This window comes from Nelumbo lutea, chromosome 1 (assembly GCF_056320005.1).
Source record: "Nelumbo lutea isolate HS-2025 chromosome 1, American lotus-T2T, whole genome shotgun sequence".
In the NCBI taxonomy this organism is placed as follows: domain Eukaryota; kingdom Viridiplantae; phylum Streptophyta; class Magnoliopsida; order Proteales; family Nelumbonaceae; genus Nelumbo; species Nelumbo lutea.
The window spans coordinates 187159657-187181191 of record NC_142684.1 but is presented as its reverse complement, the minus strand read 5'-3'; the positions used below and the strand labels follow the sequence as shown (position 1 = coordinate 187181191).

The 21535-nt window shown below is 36.6% G+C and overlaps 1 protein-coding gene and 1 long non-coding RNA gene across 3 annotated transcripts; both read right to left on the bottom strand.

Annotated features, from left to right (window-relative positions):
• Positions 1–261: 261 nt before the first annotated feature.
• LOC148879875 (uncharacterized) lies at positions 262–1483 on the bottom strand. Its single transcript, XR_016105806.1, has 2 exons — positions 1410–1483; positions 262–1247 (listed from the first exon to the last, which is right to left on the bottom strand). It is a non-coding gene; the product is annotated as an uncharacterized LOC148879875 (long non-coding RNA).
• A 10709-nt stretch (positions 1484–12192) lies between these two features.
• On the bottom strand, positions 12193–20569 carry LOC148879874 (serine/arginine-rich splicing factor SR45a-like). Of its 2 annotated transcripts, XM_088961597.1 has the most exons (7): positions 20391–20569; positions 20060–20082; positions 19871–19957; positions 19629–19740; positions 14104–14253; positions 13331–13394; positions 12193–12637 (listed from the first exon to the last, which is right to left on the bottom strand). In XM_088961597.1, the coding sequence occupies exons 2-7, from the start codon at positions 20080–20082 to the stop codon at positions 12447–12449; spliced, it is 627 nt and encodes a 208-aa protein (XP_088817723.1). In that variant the 5' UTR covers positions 20391–20569; the 3' UTR covers positions 12193–12446. The 2 variants fall into 2 exon arrangements, with proteins under 2 accessions (XP_088817723.1, XP_088817722.1); XM_088961596.1 differs by lacking the exon at positions 20060–20082 and having other exon boundaries at positions 20391–20523.
• Positions 20570–21535: the final 966 nt, after the last annotated feature.

The following is a 21535-nucleotide window of genomic DNA, read 5'->3' as shown; positions in this document are numbered from 1 at the left end:
AAAACTAAGGGCCTATTTGGTTTGCGGGAATAGAGAGGTCTGGAATTAGAATGCTGGTGAAATAACATTTTTCCATTTGAGAAAATTGTCATTCCCTCTTCTTTCCTTAAGAATGAAATCCCATCAGAGCTGATTCTAATGTCCATTGGAATCATGCTTAAATCAAAACAGACTATAGAAACAGATTATTTTGATTGAGGGATTCAGTTCTGATTTCAACTGTAAATCAAACAGACCCTATGTTGAATAAAAAAACTAATTAGGGACCAATGTGTATAATTTTTGCATTTTATAATAATATAAACAATGAATTCAAACCAATGATACAAATAAAATAAAGGGTACGTTACAAAGACTCCCCTATACATGACGGTGAGACAAAGACCCTTCCGTGAGACTTCCCTCCAAAAAGGCTGTTATAATATTTTCTAATGCCTATAATACCCTTATAATAATTATTTGGACAAGGAAAAAAAACATTATTCATCTTCCCCTACTTCATGATCCTCGATCCCTATTTCTTCTTCTAACTTTTGCTTCAATTCATACACTCTAGTCCCCTTGAAAATGAAGGAAGAACCTTCAATGGCGTCGCCAACATTTCCATTCTCATCCATAACATGGAAATAGATCCGTAAACGTAAATTGCAGAAAAGTCAAACACCCATAAGCCAAATAAATTTTGAGCCCAAGAGCCCAGATCCGTAAACTTAAATTGTCAAGCCAATTACCATGGCCGCCGCTTCTGTGATAACTTCTCGTAAAAAGGTTTCACTTTTTTCAAATACTTCCTTATCACGTCCTTGGCTGACGTGCTCATCCGCTTCACAGAAGGACCCGATACATTCTCTTGATCTCTATGCTTGTTGTTGTCTTTGTGAAACACAAAAGAGAACCTCGCTAGAGAGAAGTACTTGGATTTCTTGATCTGTGGGCTCTGATGGTGATAATTGAGGTTGAGACGCTTAAACTCGTCTTCCTCGGTCACCGAACTCGGCCGCGATGAGTCACACTCGGGGAACAAGACGAGATCACCGGAAAAAGAGGAGCTGGAGTAATTGGAGCTGCCGGTCGAGTCTCGAGAAGCGGTGGTAGTGGAGTCGGAGCAAGGCGAAGAGCTGGACGAGGCTAGCAGGAGAATTCGAACCATGGAGAGATGGCGAACTCGAAGTCCGACGAAGAGGTCTTCTCGTGGTGGCTCCGAGACGAACAGCCTTGGCCTTGTGGAAAATTTCCATTACTCCACTCTGTTATAACAGAAAAAAATAAATTATTATAATAGAGTGTGGGCGAGATCCCAGATATGATGACATGAATAAAAGAGAGAGAGAAATAATATAAATGAAATTCAAACTATTCAAGTTCTATTTCGGTCTCTTCTGTTTGACTGTAACGAAGAAGAGGCATACCAAAAGGGATAAAAAAAAAGGGCAGAAATACACTCCTCAAAGTAGGATAGAGAGAAATGATCACAATAAAAAATAACAATATATAAAATCTGTATCTCCGTTGCCCGAACCCAATCAGTCAGTGAATAGGTTAAATATGTTTTAAGAGAAAATGGGCAAAAAAAAGAAAAAAAAAATTAGTAGGATATTTTAATAATTTAATGTATTCCGTTCTGACTTAATGGTCAATGGGGTCTTTGTCTCATGGTCATAGTATAGGGGGTCTTTGTCACAGACCCCATAGCACAGGGGGTGGGATATTTTATTAATTTAATGCATTCCGGCATCTTACTTAATGGTCAATGGGGTCTTTGTCTCATGGTCATAGTATAGGGGGTCTTTGTCACAGACCCCATAGCACAGGGGGTGGGATATTTTATTAATTTAATGCATTCCGGCATCTTACTTAATGGTCAATGGGGTCTTTGTCTCACGTCATAGTATAGGGGGTTTTTGTCATAGACCCCATAGTATAAGGGGGTCTTTGTAATTTACCCTAAAATAAATTTTAAGTATATATACATATACTAATCATTAACCATTCTACCATAGAAGAGCATTCTAAGCGTCTCTCTCTCCATGGAGCTACATAACATGATTAGAAACCTCTGCTACAACCAATAAAAGGCCTTACCAACAAACCAGTTGGCACCTCGCAGAACAGACGTATCTCACTATGTATCTTAAAATTTCTAGTACTTTTTGGGAATGTCTCCTATCTACAAGAATCCCACCCACAGGACACTACACTTTACATTGGGAATATCTTCTGTATTTACATATTACCATTTATGAGGCGATGTTCCCAATGTATAGCTGTAGTATCTTGTGGGTAGATGACAGTAAAATTCTTATAGATAGAAGATCCGGATTGAATATTTTAATCTTAAAATTTTAAACCTTAAATGCAACATCTTTACTATAGAATATTTATACTTGCTTTGACATCATGTTAAGATCACTATACAACTCTCTCTCACACACACACATTGGGATCTGCTCCCCACAGAGTGCTTTTTACACCAACCTCACAGCCACGTTTCAGGCCAGGTCCTACCCGCTAAATGTACGAATAAGGATCCAGGCTCCTCTCTCTCTCTCTCTCTCTCTCTCTCTCTCTCTCTCTCTCTCTCTCTCCCCCATTCAATTACAATAATAATTACATATTTCTTGAGTAGGTTTCTATGAGACTTTCCCTTTTCATATCATAGTTGAATTCAGAAAATCTATGATATGGAAAAGATATGGTATGGAAAGAGTTTTGACCAATCAAAAACCACCCATGAATTTTGATAAATAATACTTTATTCTCTACCACTTTTATGATTCTAATTTATTGATCAATTGTTTTTTGGATATCATATATCTTTTACCATATCATAGTCGAACTCATATATATTACAAAAATCACAGGATATATTTTATATTTCTACAAATGATAATATGTATTATTATACATAAATTATATGCCAAATAATATAAAGTATTATATTCATTAAATATAATGTAATTAATGGCATAGGCCCAAAGCCTGGCCTAAGCTTATATATGAGGCTCGGGGTTGGGCCAGACCAAGCTTCTGTTGGTGCAGATTGCAGAGGTATTCTTTGAGCTCAACCAGATTACTTGGTAAGCTTTATTGGTCAATGGGTTAGCCAGGACGGAGAAAGCCGAAGCAGAAGGGAAAATATGTGGGGCTTTAAGATCAAAGGAAACGGGGTTTCCACTCATCTTCTTTTTGAGGATGATTGCATGTTGTTTTACAATGCTGATGTTGAATAACCGCAGGTAATCAAAGGAAATAATGGGGTGTTTTGAAGAAATATCGAATCAAGAAATAAATCTATTGAAATCAGGAATGTTTTTTAGTAGTAATGTACATAGAAGGCACCAAAAAAATTCAGAAGATGATGGGATTTAGAAATCTATGTTTGAATGATAAATATTTGGGAACTAGATAATGGGTGGGGTGGGGAAGCAGAAAGTGTTAGCTTACAAGAACATTAAAGCCAAGTTGTTATCACAGGTTGGAAGAACAATATTAATAAAGCCTGTGCTCAAGCAATTCCTGTATATACAATGGGAGTGGTGATATATATATTTGACATTGATGGTGCCGATACAACACCGTTTTATGAGAAAATGGTATTTTTTTGTTTGGAAACGTTGCTGCCAGGTAGGACATTTTATAGAGCAATAACAACGTTTTCTGTTTGGTACCAATGCTCTAGGAAACGTTTTCAGCACTGGTACCTATTATCTAATGCCACATCATGTCATTGTTGGCAGCAAAGAGTTGCAGCTTCAGGAAACGTTAAATTCGACATTGCTCCAAGTCATGCCTTCCCAATTTCTATGGCGTGGCTTGGAGCACCATTTTTTATGAAAAAATGGTTCCAAACAAACTGATGTTTCTTGGAGCACTATTTTTTCCGATGTGGCGCTGATGTGTTGCCATTTTTTGGAGCAACGGCATCGATGCCAAACAGACACGATGTTACCAAAGAAAGTGACATCACAACTTGAGAAATTGCAGATTTTTTTTTTTTTTTTTTTTTTGTGGCTAGGGGATCAGAACTCACAAAATTAAATGGGAAATTTGTTATAACAAAAAAAAAAAAGGGAGATTTGGGTTTAAGGAAGATTTATGAGATGAATAAAGCTTGTTTAGGAGCAGGTTTGGAGGTTTTTAACAAGTCTGGAGGCTAATGGGTGTGTGTAATTAAATCAAACTACTTAGGCACCAATTCTATATTTAGTTGTCAACCCATAAGCTTAGACTCTAATTGGTGGAAACATGTCTTGAAGACAAGTAAGGAATTGAGACAAAATTTATGTTGGCAAGTAGGGAATGGGGAAGGCTTTGACATCTTTTAGATTAATGGGTTCCAACTGTTAGAAAGAACCGATCTATGAGAGTGGCGGAGTTACTGAATGAGAATGGAAGTTACAAAAATTACAGTTAGACTAGGGGAGTATATGAAAGTTGAAGGTTCCACGTAGGTTCCAACTTTTTCATATGGAAAGTATATTGGGATGGTTTATTAACACGGAACAAACTCAGATTCTTACCTTAAACAGAGAGTCTACCCTGTTTGTAAACAGGAAGAGGAAAACATAAATCACAATTTGCTAGAACCATTTGGCTAGAACAATTTGCTCATTATGAATTCTCTTTATATGTGGATGGATATTAATATCTTATGACCCAGTAACACAATAATGGAGTTTCAACAGCAGCAGTGCAACTGGATGGAAAGAAATTGAAAGCACAGTTGTCTAGTTTTCTAAAATGTTTTTTTATATGTATACTTTTGTTGTATAGGGTTAGGGCCTGTGAGAATAGTCAGAATCTGTTATACCAGCTGCTTGACTCTGGACTGGATGTATAATGTATTATGTATATATCTTTCATATGATAATGAAGTATTCTTCTTTTTTGTTAAAAAATAAATAAATAAGCAAACAAGAGGCCAACCCATTGCTTGCTGAACATGCCTTACATTGTACTAGGCCAGTTAATTGGTCTAAATGTCTAATACTCCCTCCTTCATTGAACAATCTTTTACAATGGGAGATGTAATACTGAGTTTTGTTGATTAATGGAATTGACCTTAGTCCTTCAAAAAAAGTTTCGATACAAATTTCTTTGATCTATTGTTAAGTCATTAATTTGTTCACGTAAAAAATCGGGTGACTCGTCACAAATAGGGCATTTTTTGGTATTAGATTCAAACATCCAAAACCCTAATAAGAAGATTGTCAATATTTCTCCCATTTTATTGAAGTTAAGGCTCAGTTTGGAAGGAATACAAATATAAATATGTACATTGCAAAATCTTGTATTCTGAATTATTTTATATGTATTTGCACCGTACATATTTGCATTTGTATTCTTTCCAAATTGAGCATAATAGTACAAATCATTCAATTAGGGATATTTCTTTTTCTCTCTCTTTTGCATCATGCCTGGAGGGGTTAGCCCATCTCCCGTACCCATAACCCTAACCTTGGTGGCAACAAGATTTAATCACAAGGTTCAGTTTGGAAAGAGTACAAATATAAATATGTATAATGCAAAAACATGTATAAAGAGTACAAAACCTTGTATTTTGTGTGGTCCAATTGGAACTGTTTTAATTTTAGAATAAAACTAAAAAAAAAGTTCCAGTATTTGTTAAAATCGTCATGGGAGGTATAAAGATTTTTTATGGGAAAAACATAAGATGATTTATAATAAGGATCTACTAATAACAAACAATGTTAGACACCATTGTTTTAAGACTAATTTGGAACTAGAACCACTTTGGCCACTTCCAGGTCAAGGGTTTGATGGGCCTTAATACTATTGTACCCTATAAAGACCTGGCTTGGGGCCAGCCTGATGTGGCCTTAATACTGTTGATACCCAATAAAAGCCCAGCTCAAGGCTGGCCCGGCCTGGCCTTAATATTGTTGATATCCCATAAAAACCCTAGCCTGGCCTGGCCCGTGGCCACCATCATCCCTTTTGATCATCCAATCTGGACAAATCAGCTTATGTTTTAACAAAAATAAAAATAATTAAAATATAAATTGACTAAAAAATCATCGTCTGGGTCAAATGTGTTGATGGTTCAACCGCCTGGTTTAGTAGATTGCTAATTGGTTTGGGGGCTGAAACGGAATCAAAACCCTGGCTGATTCAATCATCCTAATTGACGGTTGTAAAAACTTGCTTGCCAGACACATCACAGTTTTGAAACCATAGTAGAGCTTTCACTAAGGGTGAGCAATAAATATTGAAAAACCGACCGAAACCAAACTAAAAAATTGGTTAATTGAACCGGTTGATTCGGTTTTGGTTAACCAATATAGAAAACCAGTGATTAACCGAACTGACCGGTATACATATATTTTTATATATTGTATATATATATATATTTAATATTTTCATGTATTATAAATTAATAAATTTGCATTATATATAAATATATAGTTATAATATATGATATATTATTTATTATTTAAAATAATATATTTTATATATATTTATAATTTTTTATTATATATTTATATAATATGTATTGTAAAAATAGAAAAACCGACAAACCGAATCAGTCAACCAATTGGTTTTAGTTACCAGTTTTCTAAAAACATATAGTACAGGTTCTATTACAAAAAATGCTCACGGCCCAATTAATCAAATCGTGAGAACTCCTAGTTTTCACCATACATCACGTGGTGAAAATGTGAAATGGCAGCCTTGATGGCTGATGTATTGCTGGAGACCGGATCTGCTCCTTACATATGGTGCCTCACACTGACTTTACATGAACATCCCACCTGTATTGAAAACATCTCCCATATTTATATGTTATTATTTATGGAAAATGTTTCTGATGATGCACGGTGAGATGTACCTGGTCGTTGTGAGGCACTGACGTAATGTGGTCCAAGCTGCACTGACGTAATGTGGGGCTACAACAATAATCAAAGGTCGTGATTTATGGATTTACCACCAAAGTTGGAAAAGAAAAAGGAAAATTGCATAAAAACATGATATGCCTAGCGTTGACTAATTACATTACTAACATATGATATCCCACGAGTGAGCCCGTTAATGTGTCATTTTTGTGGGATCAATGCATCAAAAGAATTGTTTTCTTTGAATCTTGATTGCAAAGTGTAAATATCATTTGTGTAAAGGGCATTTGTGTCGTCGAATTTAAGCATTTAAATTGATGATAGTAGATTTGGCCTTCCACTAACATTATGACACATGGTATATCGGAACAAATGGGTGACACTTAGAACCATCGATGCGATAATTTGCCTTAGCAGCCAAAATGATGGAGTCCCAACTAGTGACCTGGCACTGTCGCTGGCCTTTGTGCCGACCTGGTGACCTGCCTTTAGCGCCGACCTGGCGACCTGCCTCTAGCGCCAATCTGGCGACTTTCCCCTAGTGCTGACTTGACAACCTGCCTCTAGCGCTGACCTGGCGACCTGCCTCTAGCGCTGGCTTGGCAACCTGCCTCTAGCGCTGACCTGGCGACCCGCCTCTAGCACCAACTTGGCGATCTACGAGACATGTTCGCCATTTATTTCTGCATGCATCCCATCACTCCCGAGTCTCTCGAAAGTCAGCTTTCACACCAAATGTTTTGGGAGAAACCGAGTAAGGCGCAAAGATTGGCCTACGTGCACGACTACCTCCTAGGACTTCAGAGCAATTAGGCACGTCCTCCCAGAGATCCCAGACATGTTGTGTGATGCTCATGCCAAACAATACCTATATAAAGACCTTACCTCCAATTCCAGGGGGTAGATGCACAATTTAGTTCTCACAGCTCTCTAGTTCTCTCACATTTAACTATCTTAAAATCTCTGATTCACTAACTTAAGCATCGGAGTGCCCACCCCGGGTAAAACAACCCGGGCACTCTGACATTGTTTCCTTGCAAGTCTCATCAGAGCCACTTCTCCAGCTCATCACCATTTAGTTAGGCAACTGAGTCATCTCTCCAGCTCATCACCATTCAATTAGACATCAGAACCACATCTCCGGCTCGTAACATTTTAGCTAGGCATCAGAGCCACCTCTCCAGCTCGTCACCATTCAGGTAGGCGTCTAAGCTACTTTCCAGGTAAGAATCATTCAACTAGGCATCCAAGCCACATTCCAGGTAGAAATTATTCAACCAAACATCCGAATCACCTGCCAACCCGAGAGTTGCTAAAATGTGCATCATCATAAATGACATAAAAAAAAACCAAAAAATATCGATATTTGATATTTCTTACTCCATAAGCCGGCCAAACTCTCAATGTTATACTATAACGGCGCACGGAAGAGTGTTGGGAAGAAACGGAAAGGATGATTTTGAATTCAAATTTTGAAATTTGGAAGTCGGGGTTGGGGAAGCGTGAAAGCTGAAAAGTGAGCCAAAGCCTATACGACATTCGAGAGCGCCGAACCGAACCGAACCGAGCCGAGCCGATAAAACAATAAAGAGATTTTATATGAAGTACACGTGTCAGGAAGGCAGCAGTGGGAAACCGTTTAGTTCTTTATCCATGGAAAGCAACTCTCAAGTGCAGTCCCTATGCTGGTTTAAAGTCCGCTCCCAATTCCAGCAGCTGCAGCTGGAGCGCACTACCAAATATCCTGCTTTCTCTGAAAGGCATGGGGCCCACATATGCTCCCCACCGGACCCAACCCTTATTCGTCATTCATTCATTCATTCATTGCCTGGGAAGCTCTGACTGAAGCCGATCTCTAGGAATTTTGGACAGCTCTACTCTACACCCCTATTTGGTTTGAAAGAAAAAAAGGTAAGGTTCCTTTCCAAGACATGAGTGGTAGATGTTTTCTATGGGGACATATCTGAATAGTGAATACAATATAGAGATTTAACACTCAACACTAAGCTAGAGTAAAGATTAAAGTATAGTGTTAAGTATTATATTGGATAATTTAGATATAGATACAAATATGAATATACTTTGAAAATGTATGAATATAGATAAAAAATATAGATATATTATAAAAATGCATATAAATTTCATAAATATATTAATCATATTAAATTTAAAATCAAATAATTGCAAATAATATATAAATACACACAATGTATATTTTAATGATATATATGAAAAATATATTACAATTAATACGGTAAGATGTATAAATTTCATACAATTTTATTGATAATACATTAATCAAGAGTCTGACACACATAATATATGCCCACATTATATTTTAATTATTATATCAATTATTTTCTATTTTATTATTTTTACTTTTTTACATTAACAAAAAATTCAACCACATATTAAATTCACAAATGTAAATTAAAATATCAATTAATAATTTATAAAAGTTTATAATCACAATTTGAAATATATCAAATCTTTTAAATTTTCTAAGATACATATCATATGTAAATTTGTAATTTTTAATTATTCCATTACTAATATTTTTGTATCTATAATTTTTCTAAAATTAAAAACCATTTTTATATAAATGTTGATTAGTAGATTTGATAGATTCTATTTAATATATTCTCAAATATTTCATAAACAATTTTTATTTTTGTAAATGGTTAATATGTTTTTATTTAATGTAATGTAAATTAAAATATTAATTAACAATTTATATATATATATATATTTTAAGTACTAAAATAATTATTCTATTATTAATATTTTATTTATATAAATTTCTTGAAATTAAAATCATCTTTTGATTTTAATGTAGATTTGATAGATTATATATTTCATTAGTTTATAAATATATTAATCTTAAATATTATTATTTTTATTTTTTAAACAGAAACATGCAAGGTTTTAAAAATTGGCCCAGAAACGAAACCATTTTGGCCACAAGTTTCCGAGTCAGCGATTCAACCGTCCGAGTCGAACAGTTTGAACATTTAACCATTAAAAGCTTAAAATCATATTATATCTCATCTTACCCATTGGATTGGAATATTAGGGTAAGATGGATATAAAAGTTATGAGATGGAGGTTGAGAGAGAATGAGAAGAGGGTAGTCGACTAAGAAAGAAGAGGAAGAAGAAGAAGAAGAAGAAGGTGACATGTACCGATGATGGCAACAACGATAGCAACAATGATCTAAGATCTCTCTCTCTCTCTCTCTCTCTGATATGAGGTCGTTCTTTTCATTCTCTTTTGCTATGTTTTGTTATTTTGTTTTTTTTTAATTCTAAATAAATTATATTAAACCGCAATTGTTGTCTGGGTTGAATGGTTCTGCAATCAAACCATCCAAGTCAACAGTTCATTGACCAATTCAATGATTTTTGGTAAAATAATGGTACGATATTAAAACAAAACCAATACCTTAGCTGGTTTATGAGCCGAACAATCCAACCGTCTGATTTGGTCTGGTTTTCAAAACCATCCAAATATGTATTTGGAGTACATGTAAATACTAAATTTAATGAAAGTTATTTTATTTCATTTATTTGAAACATCGAACCCCTTTAGTGTCATCTTCTTTAGTAGAAGGGAGTGTATCAGTCTATCGATATGTGTCGATCGATACAATGTGATATTGCGTATTAGCCTAATATGCCTCGATATGCACAACTGGCAAAATACACCTCTAGTCGTAGCATATCTCGTATTGGATTAGGTCAATAACAATATTGGGTGTATCGTATCAATATTTCAATCCTTGGTATTAGGATAATACTTCTAAGATGTCACAAAAACTAATAGAAGTTTAGCTTATTATCTCCAAAAACATGTTTTCAAGATAATATCTTTGCAAACATGCACATAAGAGATAATATCTAGCTTGACACACCACACATTCAACATAGGTTTGATATTCGAGGGAAGACCCTCACACCATTAGCCTCAGTCACCTTCAATTATAATGCTATTTCAGTAGAATTTCCCAGTTACTTTATAAACTTCTAATAGAGCTACCATGTTGATGAACACACTCCCACACCCTTTCTACCATGATACCTAAAGGGTACAACTGGACAAAGGGTGATAATTTCAACTTGGCCTAGACAATCTCAGTCTTAGGTTTTGTTTAAAATGGCAATTTGACCCATCCCCAAAGGCCATAGGGTGGGGCAAATTAGAGGATCCCTATTCTCCATGGAAACAAATATGGGGTGCAAAGCCCAACCTAGCCCGGCCCATGGTCACATCTATCGGATCCCAACAAGTAACCATTTTTCTGATGGACCAAATGAACACATGGAGCATCAGAAAAATTGGCATTAAAGCTCTGTTTTTTTTTTGAACTGGTGCAGCACCAATTGAAATGCTATGCATGCGTTAACCATACACGATGCATGGCATTTGAATTTAAAAAAAGTTTGGAAAATTTAGAGTTCAATCACCTCAACAATTTTTATTAGGTTTTTAGGTTTTATTTAGCAACACCTCTCCCCCCTATGATAAACTTTCATGAATTGCATATAACCTCAGGCAAATATCCATTTATATTAGAGATGTATAACATCTAGAATTTTAAAGAATCTAAGTTGCCAGAAAGGCAGGAAACTTATCAAAACAGGAATTGATAAATCTCTTTGACCGATCAAAACCTCCTGTTAATTTTGATAAATATCATCTGATTGATTTCTACTTCTACGATATCGTAAAATTGGTCACTGGTCACACGTTTCCACTAAAATTACCCTCGTCAAAACACGAGTAACAGAAGACAAAAATCATGAACACCTTGATAACATGACATAAAGCTGAAGTTCTCTAATCAAAACACGACTTGCGTAAAAAACCCAAAACAAAAATCATGAAAACACCTTGAGAACGTGACATACAGCTACACACGATGCAGAATTCTGAATTCCAGCCCAGCTACAACTAACCGTGTTTCCCCCTATAAATCACATCCTGCCCGTGAATTTGGCATCAATTCACGGTCGGGATGCATTCCCCCTCTACTTTGGGCCTAGTAAATTCTGAGCTGGGCTGATTTGTACTTCTCCCATTTTTTTAATGTGACATACATCTGGCCTAGCTACATAATATATTATTAGCGAGGTGCTCAAGGCCTTCAAAAGTTACGCAGTCTAATCCTTCCTACATCAGCATCGTAGGCCCCAGCTGTGCAGAGCTGCCATGGTAAATGATGATTTGTTCCAACATTACAAGTAAAATTGTAGTGGAAATTCGTAGCCCTTCTCCATTTATCACTAGGTTGTTAGATCGTGTATCCTTTCTATTTTGTCCAAAAAAAAAAGAGCAGAAATTTGTAATGCTGAAAATGAAAAGGAAGCTTCAATTAATTAGTCAAACACAATCCTCAAAGATGAACTCGTTGAAGCGGTAAAGAGGATTAATGGGTTAAACGTTTCACAGACAACAGATGGGAATTCAGTTGCATGCAAGTTCACACTTGGGGAGAAAAAAGGCTCCACGGGTACAGGGTTTAAAAGACGTCCAGCTAGCTAATTAATGCACAGGACAGGACAAAGCTCAGTGGAGTAACTATAAAAATTTGGGTTAACCTGCCCTGTGATTTCCGTCGCTGCCAGCTGATAAAGAGCGTTCTCTACGCCTCCTATGCAGGTCCGGGTAATCATCTCCCCTCCTTCCATATGGAGAGCGAGATCTTGATCTTCCTCGCCTATAATCTCTGTCCTGCCGCTTGCGAGGTGAATAGCTACGAGACTGAGACTGTCTGCGATCACGCCCTGCATAATTCGTATTCAAAACAAACACAAATCAAGTCAAACAGTTACAGAAACCTATTCCCATGCAATGAAAATTGTGCTAATTTTTGCAAACAAAGTCCCAAGCGGTTTTTCTAAGGACAATAAACTCACTGTCAAGAGAGGGCTTCACAAATCTTACAGAAAAAGGAAAAAAAAAAAAAAAGAAAAGGTCTTTTGCAAGGTGATCTGTATTCTTGTTAAATGCATAAAACGTTTGTATCAAAAGAGTATAAAAGTTCTTAAGTCAAGATGTTGGGCAGAAATAATTCTATAATATAGGGGGATTAATACAAAAGAAGCTATTGATGCAAATTGACCGAGATCAACATGCTCATCCAAAGACTTTTAGTCACGCTCATATCATGTTTTAGTATGATAATGCCTACAATTACCGTATCAATCAATGGCATGGTGACCTGCATGGGTAACAGTTCAAAGCCATTCCAGCCTTTTCTCAGTTTTTTTTTCCTTTTTCTGCTAGGCATTCTCAGGGTTAATATTGAGGTAGTGCCCAATAGTGCCGAGGTTTGCATCTTATCCAACAAGAACTGGCATAGGACATGATGCCATGCTGCATTCAAGCCTATCCTAGTAGAGCTCCAAGCTAGTCTTGAGCCAACCCCAATTCATTCCATGTAACATGTAATCAAGTAATCAGTGGTTCAAATGTACCTCTTCGGTCCATCAGACCATGGTATCTGCCTGGAGTTGGTGTCCTCCCACGACTCCGTTTTGCCTGAGTACATAGATATAAAGCAGGGAGATAAAATCAAAGAAGCATGATACTGAATGCAGCTACTTGCTCAAAAAATTACACATTGTTCTGCTAGATCACTGAAACCACTCTGAATTTCAAAAGAAATGCAGTTGTCCTCTAGAATGATGATAACCTCTACTAGGGAAGGGTTTATATGAATTCGAGGTTACCATCATTTTGAAGACTCAGTCCCGTCATCTTTGAAATTCAGGCCATATTTTGACTACTACTCTGAAGCAGAGAGCTTCCAGCAACTCTCATGATATTGAACATGTAAACAATTCACCTTCACCAAAAAATGAGAATATGGGAGACCACCAAATCTATGTCAAAACTTGTCAACTATTCCCTAAGGTTTTATTTTCATCGGAACAACAAATAAAACAACCTTGTCATGCACTACTATCAACCAAGAAAAGGTATACAGGGCATACAACCCTCTGCAAAACAGTCGGATTTGAATCGATGAATTTGGGATGTCGATGAAGAGCTCATGTCGAGAGGGGGAAGGTTCAACTGTTTAGAGCTTAGATTGTGAATTCGATGGAGCTACACACACCAGACCTGCTGCCAAAAGTTATCAGGCAACATTTCCGAAGATGAACAAAACCATAAAAATAGTACATATAAAATTACTCAATTACAAGATACACTATTTTTCTACTTCATCTGCTAGATGCATTAATACCTTTTGAACTGTGATTAATCGACCTTCAAGCACAGAACGGTCTAGATATTTGATACAGCGGTCAGCATCCTCAAGAGTTTCCATTGTTACAAATCCAAATCCACGAGATTCTCTTGTACGAGGATCAGTCACAAGATGGCATTCCACAACCTGCAGTCCAATATTACCTAATAAGGTCTTGCAATAACTGATACTTGAAAACATTATCAAAATGAATTTTTCCTGTCAAATATGGTTTAAGCAGAAATTACAGGTACAAGCAAAAGTGGCTTAGTTAACCTGTAAATGTTTGTTTGATGATTGAATTGTCCCATTCAAGGTTTGAAATTTTGATACAATGTAATATTGTATTGTATCTTTTGTAGACTGATACACCTATTTTAAAGGATTTTAAGAAAATCTTTTTTTAATAATTAAATAACATAAAAAATGGACACCTCTCTGAAATTTTGATAAAAAACTAAAAAAAAAAAGAAAAAGTGCACTGTTCAAAGTATAGTCTAACGATATTTTGAACCCTGGTCCCATTACTTCTGTAGAATAAGGTCAGCAGGAAATAACAAGGATCTTGCTTGTACTCTGGTGTTTAGATTGCATGGTTAAAAAATCAACCAAAAAGCAAAACAGATTGCATAACCATAGACTTAAACCATGCACAGAATGTCTCATTAACTAATAAGGGATATTCTCAAGTTTCAACTTCAATTATTACTAAGAGAAGAGAATATTCTAAAGATGGGCACCACTTCCCACACCCACCATATATCACATTGCTAATCCCAGTAATCTGTGCAAAGCAATCAATCATTTAATCCTTTTATTATGGGTAACAAATCTAATATTTTAACCATCTTTTATCCCTCACATGTCAATTAACAACAGGAAGAAAAGAGAAAAATGAAAACATGTGAAAAAACTCTACTAATTCAATTCAACTTTAAAAAAATGAAAACATTTTTTTAACATTATTAAACATAATGTAAAAATGGGTTGATCAAATCCAAAACCATACTTATTGCAGAAATAATAAATGAGAAGTAAAATCTACAGAAAATCTCTCAACAGAAAAATACAAAAGAACAATCTTCAATGTCCAAACTGCAATTAGTTCAACCCATACACTGCCTTTTTGCCCACAAAACCTTTTCTACTGCCTGTATCTAGGAGTAGATCAAGACTATCAGGTTGAGTTAATCAACTAAAATGAGGAAATGCAAACCCAGCATTGACAATTGGCATATCTGAAAAAAGATAAGATTAAAGCAATTAAGTTTGGGTGTCAAGGATTGCAGCACCAGCTTCACCAGATATTCATGAAATCAAGGCTCATAGGCATATAACCTCACATGCCCAAAATCCCAATTATATTGTCTAGAATACAACACAACTAAATTCAGCCTTAATCTTAAAAATTTCGGGTTGCCTGGTTAAAATGCACAGAATATAATTATCAGTTCATTATTCTTCTGTACAAAGGATCTAAATCTAAAATAAATCATCAAGTAAAACTAATTAGAATCCCTAGAATCTAGCAAATAGGAGACATAAAGAGTATGTATGACAATCTCAAGAATCACCAGAATTTAAGAACAATAGAGCATATCACCTCTATGATTTCATCATTCATCTCTTACTCTCTGTAGTCTGTAGGTTGTCATATTCAGCCAGTATCCTCAAAGTTCACCAGTGAAATGTGATGAAAACACATTACCTATACTCAAGAGCCATTCTATAATAGCTTAAGTGGCTGAACTGAAAAGCTTATTCCTTTATCTTATAGTGAATAAGTTTTAAAGGAGGTTGTGGAGGTTGTGAGCTCCTTAAATGGATGAAGCTGAAGCTCGATAGATTATTATACCATTTAATATTTTAGTACTTAATTATGTTATCCACTAAAAGGAAAGCAATAAGTCATTCAGTTCAGCAACTTTAGCCATCATCAAATGGCCGCTAAGGTGTAGAACATGGAATATTGGAGTTTTTATCTCTGATTTGATAATAAAACTGGTAATTATTGTTGTGGATGCAAAAAAGGAGCACGTACTGATTGTTACGCTCATCCATTGCATCAAAATCCACATAAAATCTAATGGCAGCATTTACTCAAGGGCATTTATAAATTCTTCAATGGAAGCTAAGGCTGTGTATGGTTGGGGAAGAGCTGGAAATGTGCAATGAAAGGAAAAGGATTTCACTAATCCCTCTTTGGTCTTTGCCGTTCAACGCTGGAAAAGGAACTGAGAGAAACAAAAAGGACAGCAGTTCTCAAACTGCGTTTTCCGTCAGTTTGATTTAAATGGAATAAATAATCATTCAAACTAACAGCTAATTGCACAATACTCATTGCTTTCCACTTCTTCCCCAAAATCCAAACATAGCCAATCATGAAATCCTTCTATCATTGTGGTTTTTTTTTGGGGTGGCATGGAAGGAAAGACATATTGATGCAAGTTACAGGGACAACCCACTCACAGCTACCTGTACACAAGGAATCCAGGGATATCCCTCATACTGTTTTTTTTTTTTTTTTGACTTCTACTTTTATATGGGCTGTGTAGACAACATATAGCCTTATTTTTTCAGATACTGAGATTCATGGTATATGGATAGTAGTTGTACAGGGGCATATACATATAATGATGCATTTACTTGAGTAACAAAATTATATCTTTCCTTCCCCAATATATAGCTTTAGTTTTACTAATTCCATCATGGACTAATGATTATATTCAGTAATTTCCATCCAAGTTCATGTAAAACTAAAGCTAACATCTACCTTCAGGACATACAATGGTCCTTGAAATGAGGAAATGTAACCATTAATCCTTATACTACGTTATTGCTTTGATTAAATTCCTTTTCCTCTGTTCTATGATGCTACACATAAAACCCTTCTAAAACTCATAATAAACTTGAATGTCAGAAATACTTTTGAACAATGTGGTCTATGGTTTAAGGCTTTGCAACTACTATTGCAATGTCAGATCTTGTCAGTTCTCAGAAAAGTTATCAAAAAGGCATTCCTCAGATTTGTAACAATTAAATCAAGCTAAAATTGAGTAATTCTCAAAGTTCAAAACTTGAAACAGGGTAGTGAAAATATAACACTAAATTGTAAAACCCCATATCTGGTTATTGTATTAAAACCAATAATTGATGCGTGAGAAAAAACGAGGAAAGGGATTGTGTGCAAGGTAGACCTAGAGAAGGCTTATGACATGGTTGATTGATCTTTCTTGATGCAAGTGTTGGATTGTTTTGGTTTCGGGGAGAAATGGTGCAAATGAATACTAGAATGTATTGAGTCTTGTCATTATTCTATCCTGGTAATGGAGTTGTGGTGGATCACATTCCAACTGTTAGGGGAATTAGAGGTGTTGAGGAGGTTAATTGAGAGAGAAAATTCGAGAGGTCTAGTGAGGGGGTGGAAGGTTGGAGAAGCTAGTGTACCTATTACCCATTTACAGTTTGATGATGATACCATTTTGTTCTGGGAGGGGAAGGAGGTGAGATGGGCCAAGAATTTGAAGTTAGTGATTCAAGTTTTCGAACAGATGCCAAATATGAGGGTGAATTTTGATAAGAGTTGTGTAGTGGGGCTTAATACGGAAGAGGGAGCTATAAGGGAAGGGGCAGAAGTTTTGGGGTGTGTGGTGGCTCAATGGCCTATGAATTATTTGGGGATGCCCCTTGGAGATAATCCGAAGAAAGAGAGTTTTTGGAGCCCTGTAATTGATGGGTTTCAGAACAAGTTAGCCTCTAGGAAGAAGAATTACTTATCTCTGAGTGGCAGAATCACTTTGATTAAATCTACATAGGCAAGGTGAATTGGGAATTGGTTCTTAAAAGTAGGGTTGATGGAAGGTTGAGACTAGGTAATGTTTGAAAGAAAAATAAAGCTTTGTTGGGAAAATGGCTGTGGAAGCTGGAAGGTGAAAGGGGGAAGCTGTGGACTAGAGTAATTTTGAGTTTTCATGGTCAGGTAGAGGATGGCTGGGATACAGGGACCTCAGCAAGATCAACTGGTGCCTCTCCTTGGAAATCCATACATGCAATTCTACCATATTTTCTGCAACAAATCATGTATGTGACCTTTGTTCTAGGAATCAAATTAAATTTTGGGAACACATTTGGGTGGGTGATTTACCTTTGAAAGAACAATTTCCTTTTTTTTTCACTTTCTCGGTAAAAAGGCAAGGTTGTATCTAGTTTTCTAGTTTCTTCTCAGTCCAAATTTGGGTTTGATTGGGATCTGGGGATTAGGAGAGGCCTAAGGGATTCAGAAGCTGAAAGTGTATTGAATTTGATTCAAATCTTAAATGAGGCGGTGTTAGACCCCTCTTAAAGGGATAAGAGATTGTGGACTCTAACTCATTCCATGTCTTTCTCTTGTGCTACCTTTTTCAAGTCCCTCTTGCCTTCTAACAGTAACCCTGCACAAAGTTTCCCCTTTAAGGAAGTTTGAGGTGAGCCAATTCCTCCAAGGATTGGAGCTTTCTCTTGGGAAGCTTCCTTGGGGAGTTGGGAAGATGTAACACCTGTGACTTACCCCAAAGAAAAAGGCCTTATTGGTGCTTGTCGCCGATTTGGTGCATTCTCTGTACGGCTAATGGTGAAAGCTCTTACCACTTATTAATGTATTGCCCCTTTGCTTCTGTTATTTATGAATGGTTTTTCTCCCTTTGTTGCAAGTGAACCCCCTTGTCAAACATCCAAAGTCTTTTTAGCTCCTTGTTCTTATAGATGGCCTAAAAGAAGGGGCAGGATTATGTGGAGATGTGTGAGAGATGCTACTTGCTGGACTTTATGGGAGGAAAGGAATTCCATAATTTTTCTAAAAAGGATAGAAATAAAGAAGGTATCATTGAGGCCATAACGGTTAGGGGGGTGCATTGGCTAAAATCTGTGCATCTATTTGATGATGTGTCTACAGATATGATGTTGAATAGCTGGGTGGATGTGGCAAATTCTGCTCGGGCTCAGCCTACTGCTTCTCCTGTGTGGTCACCACCTAGCAATGGTTTTATAAAGCTAAATTTTGATGGGAGTAGTGAAAGTAATGCAAGCTATTCAGGTGTAGGAGGTGTCTTTAGATGACGGTGGGAAGGTGATGGCAATGTATTCAGGCTCCATTGGGGTTGGGGACTCTCTAAAAGCTGAAATCTATGCTGTATTGGAGGGTATTAGAAAGAATACGGAACTGAATGTACAAAAATTAATTATTGAAGGGAACTCAAAGTTAGTGTTAAGCTGGCTGCAAAGGGGAAGTGGTTTTTGGAAGTTTGCTAATAAAAGGAAGGAAATCAAATGGCTAACTAGAGGGATGGACATCCAATTTCAGTGGGTAAAAAGAACAGCAAATGCTTTGGCAAAACAAGGTGTGGGAAGGGGTCAATTGTACTGGGCAGTATTGTGAGCTTGATGTTGCTTCCTTGGGGAGTGTTAAGCCTTTTTAATTCTCTGATTTCTGTACTGTTGTTTATATATTAATCTAATGAAATTCTGTTATTGATAGAAAAAAGTACCTTTCCTTCACGGCTAAAATATTTCTCAAGATCATTGGTAGTAACCCTTGTAGATAAGCCTGTAACATACAAGTTATTTCCGGGATTGGCTGCATCTCCAGAATCTTGGCTCCTATTGTCAATATCACACAAAACAATATGCATCAAGCTATTCATGAAAAAAAAAGAAAGAAAAAGAAGTTATGAGCAGCATCCAAATGCCAACGCTAACATAAAATATGAAACAAAACCAGTAGATATACCTGGAGCGACTCCTCCCCCTTGACCTTGACAATGATCTTGACCTATGACCTCTATGGGGTGAGGGGGAGCGGGAGGGAGAGGTAGACCTGAAAGCATGATGAACATATAAGTGATTTCTTTTATGTACCAATCATGATTAAGGCGATGAAAGAAATACAACTTGAGCAATCTCCATAAAGAGAACTGACCTTCCCTCTCTTGAATATGACATCTACCAGAATCAAAACATTATGCATGGCATTAGCACCCAAATATAAGTTTAATGATACAGAATTCTTAAAGGTAGCGTAATAAAGTTCAATGCCCATAAAATAAACACGCTTTACGGGTAAAACACTTAAAGACTTCAAATTCAAGACTTCAAATGCTCGTAGAAATTGATTTTGTTCTCGGACCAACATTTTTAACGAGAACGAGACGGAAACCCTAAAAACTTCAGAGTTATATAACTTTAAACGCAGACATCGGCAGAAAAAAAAAAGGTGAGCGGGAGGGTTGAGATTATCAAACGAAGCTTACCGCTTGGATTTGATGAACTTGAAGGAGATGAAAGAAGATTTGCAAGGAGGGAAAGATAAAACGGAAGCCCTAGAGCAGGCCGTCCTCTCAAAACAAATTAGCATCAAAAGAAACGAAACAGAAGATATTTTGATGGACAAATTTCTTAAATTACCCCCTAAGGTTTATACATTGGCCAACTCTACCCTTATTCTTTAGTTATTTCTCTTATAAAGTATTCCTATGTTTCGACACAACTCTCTTCATGTTAACTATTTGTCATAGTCCGTTACACGTGACTCTAGAATGTTTGATTTAATGTTATGTTAGGGTTAGTTCATAAATTATCAAGCTTGAGCTCGATTTGAATTAGAGACTTGAGTTTGAGTTCGAGTTCAGTTTGAATCAAAAGTTCGGAAGTTTGAGTTCGGTTACCTTTAATTGTAGGTCTCTCAAGCAGTCGAAGTCTCCCTCAACTGTTGTAGTGTCAAGCTGAGTTTTCCCTACCAGGCAAGATGTCGAGCTAATGTCTTCCTTAATTGATAAGGTGTCGGGCTGAGGTCTCCCTTAGTTTTCGGGGTGTTGAATGTCTTCCTTAGTTGATAAGGTGTCGGGCTGAGGTCTCCCTTAGTTGTCGGGGTGTTGAGTCGAGATCTCCCTTAGTGGTCGAGGTCTCCCTCAGTGGTCGATGTGTCATCTAGCTCGAGCTCGACTCGAATTATAGACTTGAGATTGAGCTCAGAAGTTCGAGCTAAGCTCGGTTCGAACTCAACTACCTTTGATTCCAGGTCCCCTAGCAGCCAAGATGCTGAGCTAAGGTCTCCCTCAATTGGAGAGAGAGTGGCATTCTTGTAATTTATAATGAGAGATATGGCATTCTTGTAATTTATAAGGAGAGATATGGCATTCTTGTAATTTGTAAGAAAGAGAGAGATATTTGGTAGGAAAGAGAGTGGCATTCTTATAATTTGAAAGAAAAAAAAAGCAAGAGAGAGAAAGAAAGAGAGGGTTGGTAGGAGAGAGTGGCATTCTTGTAATTTAAAAAAAAATAGTAGAGAGAGTTGGTAGAGAGTGGCATTCTTATAATTTATATGAAAAAAGGCAAAAAATACTATTAGATTCCATTTCCTTCATCCTCAAGCCTTCTTACGTTCACATTTTAGCTT